The following is a 10,737-nucleotide window of genomic DNA, read 5'->3' on the forward strand; positions in this document are numbered from 1 at the left end:
GCACACACACATACACACCAAACAAGAATGTGATTTTTTTTTTGTTTGTTTCCTTTAAACGCTTATACACGCAAATACACAAATATGCACATGCGCACGCACGCAAATACACACACACAGAGAAATTGACTACGTAGGCGAACTGGGAATAGGCGACCCGGAATAACATCTGTGTCCGTGGAAAACCCATCCCACAAACGTGTGCATTTTCATCGTCACCTCATGTGTGTGGAGAACCCACAGAACCCTGTGCATTCAGCGTTACGTCATTTGTGTGAAGAACCCACAGAACCCTGTGCATTCAGCGTTACGTCATTCGTGTGAAGAACCCACAGAACCCTGTGCATTCAGCGTTACGTCATTTGTGTGAAGAACCCACAGAACCCTGTGCATTCAGCGTTACGTCATTTGTGCTAAGTACCCACAGAACCCTGTGCATTCAGCGTCACGTCAATTGTGTGAAGAACCCACAGAACCCTGTGCATTCAGCGTCACGTCAATTGTGTGGAGAACCCAGAACCTTATGCACTAAGTGTCACTCGGCGTCATGTTTGTGGAGAACCCACAGAACCCTGTGCATTCAGCGTCACGTCATTTGTGTGGAGAACCCACAGAACCCTGTTCATTCAGCATCACGTCAATTGTGTGGAGAACCCAGAACCTTATGCACTAAGTGTCACTCGGCGTCATGTTTGTGGAGAACCCACAGAACCCTGTGCATTCAGCGTCACGTGTGTTGAAAACCCAGAAACCTGTGCATTCAGCGTTACGTCATTTGTGTGAAGAACCCACAGAACCCTGTGCATTCAGCGTCACGTGTGTTGAGAACCCAGAACCCTGTGCATTCAGCGTCACGTCAATTGTGTGGAGAACCCAGAACCTTATGCACTAAGTGTCACATCAGCGTCGAGTCATGTGTGTGGAGAACCGACAGAACCCTGTGCATTCAGCGTCAATTGTGTGTAGAAACCGTAACCCGGAACCCTGTGCATTCAACGTCACGTGCGTTAGCAGAAAACCCAGACAACCCTGCGCACTCAGCGTCATGCGTGCGAGGACATGTGGCGGGTCAGGTGATGCCTCTCGCGGAAGGCCTCGTTGCAGATGGAGCACTTGAGCTTCTCCTCGCGCTTACGCTTCATGGGGTCGAACTCGCGCTTGTGGTGCGAGCGCATGTGGTAGACGAGGTCGCTGGTCATGCGGAAGGAGGCGTTGCACTTGGCGCACCAGTTCTGCGACAGGTTGAGGGCGGAGAGCGGCGAGGACATCATGGAAGGGCTGGTGCTCTGCAGGATCTTCTCCACCATGGGGTTGTTGGACTTGAGGAAAGGGACACCGCCACCACCCACCGGGTGACCCCCCTCCCTCTCTCCTCCTCCTCCGGAAGCCAGGAACATGCTGGCTTTACCTCCAGGGAACGGTAAACACCCCCCGTGGTGCCCGTCCCCGTTGCGGATGTTGGCGAAGCTCTCGGTGAGGGGCCCAATGGAGGGGATGGTGGCCCGGCACATCTCCAGAAGCCCTGGAGGGATCTGGTCGGCGGCGGCGAAGGCCGGGTGGTGGGCGCTGACGGGGTGCATGGCCGGGGCGGCGGGAGGGCCCCCAGGAAGACCCAGCGGAGGCGGCACCATGGGCAGGCGCGGCATGTACAGCCCCATGAGGGAGCCCGGGGGCATGGCCGGAAGCCCCGAGGACGCGGAGCCGGAAGGAACGGAGAGAGCGGACATGCTGCTGCTGATGGGGGCGGGGAGGGGGAGGGAGGCGGAGAGGGAGGCCGAGGCCGAGGCCGGGGCGGGTAGACCCCCGGGGCTGGTGCTGGTGTTCTCCTCGGCCCGTGAGGAGCTGCTGCCGCTGCTGGGCCGTTCTGCTTCTGGGGGCGTGGTGGACCTGGTGACGGTGATGGACGTGATTAATGATGATACTACTACTACTACTACTACTCCTGCTACTGATACAACAACAACAACAACAACTACTACTACTACAAATGAAATAATACTGTAGTTCTTTTAGATATCCATACATTTTAAATACTGGATTTGTAAGGCGCTTAAAGCTTGCTTCTGCATGTTTTTGCTTTCTTATGAAATGTATGATTATCTAATGGTGAAGATCATATTTAATAATGATACTGATGGGTTGATAGTAACAACAGCAACAGCAACAGCAGCAGCAGCAGCAGCAGCAATAATAATAATAATAATAATAATATAGTAATGATTATGATGATGATGATGATGATGATGATGATGATGATAACAACAAGAAGAAGAAGAAGAAGAAGAAGAAGAAGAAGAAGAAGAAGAAGAAGAAGAAGACGAAGACGAATGAGAATTATAACAACAACAACAATACTACTACTACTACTACTACTACTACTACTACTACTACTAATGATATTCATCATCATCATCATCATTATCATCATAACCACAATCATACTTTTTTCAAAAAGCATAGTAACACACAGAGAAGCGAAGCAATCTCTTACTACATGCCTTACAAATCCAGTATTCAAAACGAGGCGAGTAACAAGTGAGATGAAGGAGAAACATGATCATATACAAGACTCATAAAAAGCGCAGTTATTACTATTATAAAAGCCCAATTTACAATAAAAAAAAAAAAACCCTGAAAGTTACGCACTCTTGATAATAACAACTACACTCCAGGACACATACACACAAAAACATCCGATTACAAGCTAAAATACTGGAAATCGCAGTTAAATTTCATACATGGGGCATAATTACAGTTTACATACAAAGGACGCTAGAGTTAGCATTTTTTATTTTTTTAAATTTTATTATTATTATTATTTTTTTTTTGACACAGCTTTTTTTGTTTTGTGTGGTGTGTTACTGTAAAAGATGTATGCATGTGCATATTGTTTCAATTTCCCCAAGGGGGCACGTGAAATATACTTCTTGTCTTAGGATTAAGTAAAAGGGTGAAATAGAATACATGCTACAAGTTTGAAAAGGGTGAAAATACATACAGGCTAACAGGACTAAAAAGGGTGAAATGAAATACAGGCTACAAGTTTTAAAAGGGTGAAAATGAATATAGGCTAAAAGTGCTGTAAGGTGTGAAATAAGATACAGGCTACAAGAGCTAAAAAGAGTTAAATAAAATACAGGCTAAAAGGGTATAAAAAAACAAAAACAAAAACAAGCTACATGGACTAAAAAGATTGAAATAATATACGGGCTAAAAGGGGTAAAAAGGATGAAATAATACAGGCTAAAAGGGCTAAAAAGGGTGAAAAAATACAAGCTAAAAAGGCTAAAATGGATGAATTAAAACACAGGCTAAAAGGGGTGAAATAAAACAATGGCTAAAAGTGCTGAAAAGGTTGAAATATAATACAGTCTAATATAGTGCTAAAAACGGTGAAATAAAATACAGGCTAATAGTGCTAAAAACGGTGAAATAAAATACAGCCTATAGTGCTAAAAAGGGCGAAATAAAATACAGGCTAACAGTGCTAAAAAGGGTGAAATAAAAAACAGGCTAATAGTGCTAAAAACGGTGAAATAAAATACAGGCTAATAGTGCTAAAAAGCGTGAAATAAAATACAAGCTAATAGTGCTAAAAAGGGTGAAATAAAATACAGGCTAACAGTGCTAAAAAGGGCGAAATAAAATACAGGCTAACAGTGCTAAAAAGGGTGAAATAAAAAACAGGCTAATAGTGCTAAAAACGGTGAAATAAAAAACAGGCTAATAGTGCTAAAAACGGTGAAATAAAATACAGGCTAATAGTGCTAAAAAGGGCGAAATGAAATACAGTCTACAAGGGCTAAAAAAGGGGGCAGTAATAATAACAATAATGATAATCTACCTCTCCACTTTCCGGAAAGCGCTGGCCACATCGGAATGGCTGTCCTTTAGGGACGTCTCCGGCGGAGTCTTCTGCGGGGAACGGTCCAGCTTCGACAGCATCCGGCTGTGGTCCTCCCTGCTGGGGGAGAGGAGCTCCGCCTTGGGCTCCAGCACCCGGGGCATCTTAGGGGAGGAGCTGTGCCTTGCCGCGGGGTGGCTGCTGCTGATGTCTCCTCCTCCTCCTCCTGCCCCTGCTGAGCGTTTGAGCCCTGAGGACTGATGTGCTAGGTGGCTCTGGCTTCCCGTGTAGCGAGGGAAGGGTTTGGAGAAATCCACCCCACCACCACCAGATCTGGAGACTAGGTCCAAACACTCCCCTGCCGCCAACGCCGACGAGTCAGATTTTGGGAAGGAATTGGAAACGGTTTCCCGTTTGGAGAAATCCAGCCCCACGCTACCTGTGTGGTGCTGATGTGAGAAGTAGAGTCCGTTGTTGCCGAGTTTTCGGAAATCCAGTCCGTTCATGACTTTGGAATAATCCAGTCCGTTTTTCATCTTTACAAACTCGTGCTCTCTGCTGTTGCGATGGTCCTTTGTGTCCTTTGTGGGAAGTTCCCGTGAATCGGTTGAGGGGTTTAGTGCCGAGTGAGCGGACTCGGTGTGAGCGACAGTCTTTATTCTGTAGTGCCTCTCGGAGTCGTTGTTGTCGCTGGGGTTGTTGGTCTTGTCTGTGGGCAGGGTGAGTCTGGTGGGGCTGATCTGACTGAGGGTGTAGCTGCACTTGAACTTGATGTGGGCTCTGAGGGAGTAAGGGAACTCGAAGGTGTCCCCGCAACGAGGGCATATATAGTGCTCCCCCTCTGTCAACAAAGAGAAACGAAAAACTATTACAAAATAAACAAACAAACTGGAAAACCCAAGAAAAACAACACAAAATGCACACTATACACTCATGCCCCCCCCCCCTCTCCCCGCATCCCCCTCCCCCCCCCCACACACACATTCACACAGATGCACACATACACACAAAACATATATTCGCAAACTCGATTACAAGCTGAAAGACTGTGTGGTGCAAATGACAATCATTTGAATGTAGCCTACATAATTGTATCGTATCGTATCGTATGGTATCGTATCGTATGGTATCGTATGGTATCGTATAGTATGGTATGGTATGGTATGGTATGGTATGGTATGGTATGGTATGGTATGGTATCGTATCGTATCGTATCGTATCGCATCGCACTGCACTGCATTGCACTGTGTTGTATATTGTATTGTATTGTATCGTATTGTATTGTATTGCATTGCATTGCATTTGCATCGCTGTGCATTGCATTGCATTGCACTGTACACAGTCAAACATCTCCTCCCACCTCCAATTCCACTTTGACCCCCCACCCCCCACCCCGTCCCCGGACTCCGACCCCCCCCCCCCCCTAGCCCCTTCCTCCACCACCTACCCCCTCCGCCCCCCAGCCCCTCGACCCTCTCCATCCCCAGCCTCATCCCTACCCTTCCTTCCCCCCACTAACCCCCCACACCCCCATCTCCCCCCTTCCCTCTTCCTCACCCTCCACACGGGTCCTGGGCAGCTCGGGGATGTTGAGCAGCTGAGCGAAGTCCTTGCTGTACCAGACCAGCAGTTCCTCCCCGGCGCGGATGATCCGCAGGGACCTGAAGTACACCTGCCCTTCCTTCAGGTAGGCCTCCATGTTCTGCTCCTCCGAGTCGCGAGCGGGCTGGATGTAGGGCAGCCAGTCCACTGAACGCAGCCCCTCGGGACGCTTTTCGCCGGGGTCCATCTGTGTTGGGGGGAAGAAAAAAATAACGTAAAATATGATAAGATAAAACAAAATATGAAAAAAAGATCAGTTGTGACGGTTGTGTGTAGTTAACGTCTCTCTCTCTCTCTCTCTCTCTCTGTATGTGTGTGTGTGTGTGTGTGTGTGTGTGTGTGTGTGTGTGTGTGTGTGTGAATTCAATAGTGTGTGTGTGTGCGTGTGTGCGTGTGTAGGGCAGCCAATGTCCTGAACACAGCCCTTCCCCCGCGTTCTATTCGCCTAGGGTCCATCTACGGGGGGGAGGGGAGGGGGCGGGGGGGGGGGGGGGGAACAAACAAACAACAAGGAAAACAACAACATGAAGTGGGTTCTGCTTTATGCTCCATGGTGGTGTGTCCATACATCATCATCATCATTATCATTATCGTCGTCGTAGTCGTCATCATCGTCATCACTATCGTCACCACCACCACCATCATCATCATCACCATCGTCATCGTCACCACCACCACCACCGTCATCTCCACTATCATCGTCACCATGGTCACCACCAGCACCACCACCACCACCACCATCACTATCATCATCATCACCATCATCATCAACATCGTCACCACCACCACCACCACCACCACCATCATCATTATCACCATCGTCATCATCACCACCATCACCACCACCATCATCACTATCATCATCACAATCGTCACCACCACCATCACCACCATCACCACCACCACCATCATCATCATCACCATCATCATCATCATCCTCCCCCGTCCCTGACCTTAAGCATGAGGGCATCAGGCTTCCTGTCGTTGGTCAGCATGCCGATGAGGTAGGCGGGGTCCGCGGGGGTGACGTGGGAGGGGAAGGGGCCGAAGATGTGACCGTAGTCAATGTCCGATGACGTGATCACGCCCATCCTGACTCTCTATCTCTGTGTCCTCCTGTCTTGAAACCACAGTAAAATATATAGATTAATAGATAAATTCATCTCTCTCTCTCTCTCTCTCTCTCTCTCTCTCTATATATATATATATATATATATATATATAATAGTCCGACTTGCGCGCAGACAAATCTATTCTGACAATAATAATGATAATAATGATACTAATAATAATTATATCTATATAGCGCTGAACCTTGTGCAGAGACAAATCATAGCGCTTTCGCTCCAGTCATTTACACGCACGCATAACTATAAAAACTGGAGAAAATGAAGATGAGGAAGAGGCAGGGAAGTGAGGCTATCTTGGGAAGAGGTGGGTTTCAATCAAGGCCACACTTGAAAGAGCTGAGTGCGGAGACCTGACGAAGCGGAAGAGGAAGTTCATTCCAATTGCAAGGTCCAGAGACCTTGACAAAAGAGAGTAATAGAATAAAATAGAACAGAATACAGATTCGGCACAGGGTCACCCTGATCCACACAGGAAAAAACACACCAAAACAGGTTGACACAAGTATGCGTTCTGAATGATTTTTCGAACAGGATACACGAGAAAGCCGGTGTTCAGTTTGTGTGTGTATTACAATGCATCATGCCCCATTACAGACTTTCTTCATATCGAGAAGGGCAGCTTGCAAACAGTTAATAACACCGATCATGATGGTATCAAAGCTTGGTAGGCTCTCAAGGCTTGATCGGTGTGTTGAGTGTAAGCTTCTCCTTTTCGTTTTGAGGTTTTTTGGTGGAGATTTTTTTTTCTTCCCGGAAGCAGATGTTGTGCTGCGTACGCGGGATCAGTTCACACACTTTGATGCCTACTTGAAACTGAAACTGAAACTGAAATTGAAACTAAGACAAAGTCTCGACAAAATTCATTCCCCACACACAGTTCTAAAAAAAAAAAAACCAAAAAAAACCAAAGAAAACACACACACAAAAACGACTTGACAACAACTCTAACGTCTGTATCATAACTTCATCCGTCGCACAGTCTTCAAGCAAAGGAGCCGTGTTCTTTTCTTTCTTTCCTTTTTTCTTTCTTTCCTTTAGTCCACACTTCACAGTCTCCACCTCCACCACCCACCTCCATCCACCATCCATCACCAACCCACCCACCCTCCACCACCTACTCACCAAAAAGTCATTTGGACAGACACTAACAGTGACCAGAGGGTGTCTTCGCTAAATGCAATTCACCCCTCCAGTCCCGGCACAAATCTCCAGGCAAGGACAGGATTGTTTTTGGCGCCAGACTTCCTTTCTTCTCTCTCTCTCTCTCTGCGTGTCTCTGTCTCTCTCTTTTCCTTCGCGGAGGCAAAGCCAGCGTCCTGAAAATCTCCTTTAATGAGAATATGTTTTGCAGCCGTCTAGTTCCATTTGGGCTGCTGACCAGGATTCTGGCAGCTAAGTCCAGACGGCGGTTGGTTCTGGGCGGTAATGGGAGGGACTGGATCGGAATGGAATGGCCATCACTGGTCCTGCACCCTCCCCTACCCACCCACCAACCCACTCTCCCCCACCCTCTCATACCCATCCACCCACCCACCCTCTACAGCAGATTGAATCCTGGGCGATAAAGCTCAGGCTGGATCTCTTCGCGATGGTCTCCCTTTCACAGGAGGAGGCCACAGTGCTTGCGCCAGGGATCTGCTGAACCTCTCCCCCCCCCCCCCACTCTTCTCTCTTCCCTCTCCCTTCTCTCTCTCTGCCCTGAACGATAGTCCATTGTGTGGCGGTCTTGGGGAAGGTTAATGTCTTTAGGAGGGAGGGGGGGTGGGGGTCGGGGGCACAAGAATCGTTAATTAAAGCCCCGCGATTGTTAATATGGTTTTGATTGGGGCTGGGGCAAGAGAGGGTTACCGGCTTAGGGTAGGCCTTGCATCCGTGGGGGGGAGGTGAGGACGTAACGTAATTATGCAGACCCCTTTTTTGGGGGGAGCCGGGGGTTTTTGGAAAGGAGCATAGTCAGGTGATCCTGTCCCCCCCCCTCACCCTGCCCCTCATCCTATTTCCTATCGCCCCCCTCCCGCCCCCCTCCCGCCCCCCACACCCACCCACCTTAATTGTCTCAACAGACCCCACCGTTCCGCCCCCCCCCCAACCCCATCCCTCCCCCACTTTTCCTCCACGCTCTGGGCAGTCAGGGATGGTGGCGTGATGTGACGTCAATAAAGCCACTCCAGAGTCTGTGTGGGGGATCGAAACATGCTCAGCTTTGCCTGGCTACACCATATGTCCTCCTAAAACAGCTGGAGTTCCCCTCTGTACCCCCCTCTGTCTCCCTCGCTCTCTCTTCATTTTCTGCACCTTTTAGCTGGTGGATATGCCTCATTCCGGGTTCTTTACGCCTTCATCACTGTCAGGAGATGGCTCATGAAGTGCGGTCTGGCACATCTGGAGGTGTGTGGGTGGGTGGATGGGGGGTTGGGAGGGAAGGGGGTGGCGTGGACGGGGGTCAGGGCGAAAGAAACATGTAATGAACACAGGCCAGTGTGTGCGCGTCAGTGAACGCCATAATTATCTGTTCCTTGCATCCGTGGCACACCGAGGCCGACATGCTGCTTCTGTATAGTCCCGTTGGAAATGAGCGCGCGCGCACGCACTCACGCACGCACACACATACAAGTGCATACTACATGCGCACGCACACACATACGCACACGCACACGCATGTGCAGACTGCGCGTGCGCGCGCGCCCACACACACACACACACACACACACACACACACACACACACACCTGTGCACGCATTGAACTACTCTTAATTCCCTTTCACCCCCATCCCACCCCCCTCCCCATTGCACACACATTCACAAAGACAGCTCTGTCACACACACACACACACACACACACACACACACACACACACACAATGCTGCCAACAATTTCCAGTACTGACTGTCTTCGATTCAAGGCACAAGAGTGGTTATCGAACAAATCAATAATTATCTAAAAAGCCACGAATGAGATGAAACTTACGAGGAAGCTTTTCATTGTCCTGAAATAACTTCATATTGTCACTTATTGTCCTGAAATAACATCATATTGTCACTTATTGTCCTGAAATAACATCATATTGTCACTTATTGTCCTGAAATAACATCATATTGTCACTTATTGTCCTGAAATAACACCATATTGTCACTTATTGTCCTGAAATAACACCATATTGTCACTTATTGTCCTGAAATAACACCATATTGTCACTTATTGTCCTGAAATACCACCATATTGTCACTTATTGTCCTGAAATACCACCATATTGTCACTTATTGTCCTGAAATAACACCATATTGTCACTTATTGTCCTGAAATAACACCATATTGTCACTTATTGTCCTGAAATAACACCATATTGTCACTTATTGTCCTGAAATAACACCATATTGTCACTTATTGTCCTGAAATAACATCATATTGTCACTTATTGTCCTGAAATAACACCATATTGTCACTTATTGTCCTGAAATAACACCATATTGTCACTTATTGTCCTGAAATAAAACCATATTGTCACTTATTGTCATGAAATAACATCATATTGTCACTTATTGTCATGAAATAACACCATATTGTCACTTATTGTCATGAAATAACACCATATTGTCACTTATTGTCCTGAAATAACACCATATTGTCACTTATTGTCCTGAAATACCACAATATTGTCACTTATTGTCATGAAATACCACAATATTGTCACTTATTGTCCTGAAATAACACCATATTGTCACTTATTGTCCTGAAATACCACAATATTCTCTCTTATTGTCATGAAATACCACAATATTGTCACTTATTGTCCTGAAATAACACCATATTGTCACTTATTGTCATGAAATACCACAATATTGTCACTTATTGTCCTATAATGACTGATCGAATAAGTAATAAATACGGTCATTCTTAGCATGACAAAGGTACATAACTTCGAGGAAATGATTGGAAGTTACGTGCCTTTGGTCGTGCCAAGACTAAAAGTATGCTATTTTGTTTAACATTTCTCATCTCCTCTCTCTTTCACTTATCTCCTTTACTCAGACATCCCGCACAGATTCTTAGATGGGTTTCATTTTTTAAAACTTTTAATTTTTGTTATATTCAGTTTTGAGCGATATTAGACGTGCAGTGTGGAAGGTTAGAAGGTTGGGGGTGGGGCACATACGCGCGC

At 47.0% G+C, this 10,737-nt stretch overlaps 1 protein-coding gene across 1 annotated transcript; it reads right to left on the reverse strand.

Moving 5' to 3' along the window:
- Positions 1–1,043: 1,043 nt before the first annotated feature.
- On the reverse strand, positions 1,044–6,537 carry LOC143292313 (uncharacterized). The gene is made up of 4 exons (XM_076602501.1): positions 6,400–6,537; positions 5,402–5,633; positions 3,845–4,685; positions 1,044–1,887 (listed from the first exon to the last, which is right to left on the reverse strand). Exons 1-4 carry the CDS (start codon positions 6,535–6,537, stop codon positions 1,044–1,046), a joined length of 2,055 nt encoding a protein of 684 aa, XP_076458616.1.
- Positions 6,538–10,737: the final 4,200 nt, after the last annotated feature.

Source organism: Babylonia areolata, chromosome 18 (assembly GCF_041734735.1).
Source record: "Babylonia areolata isolate BAREFJ2019XMU chromosome 18, ASM4173473v1, whole genome shotgun sequence".
NCBI lineage: Eukaryota > Metazoa > Mollusca > Gastropoda > Neogastropoda > Buccinidae > Babylonia > Babylonia areolata.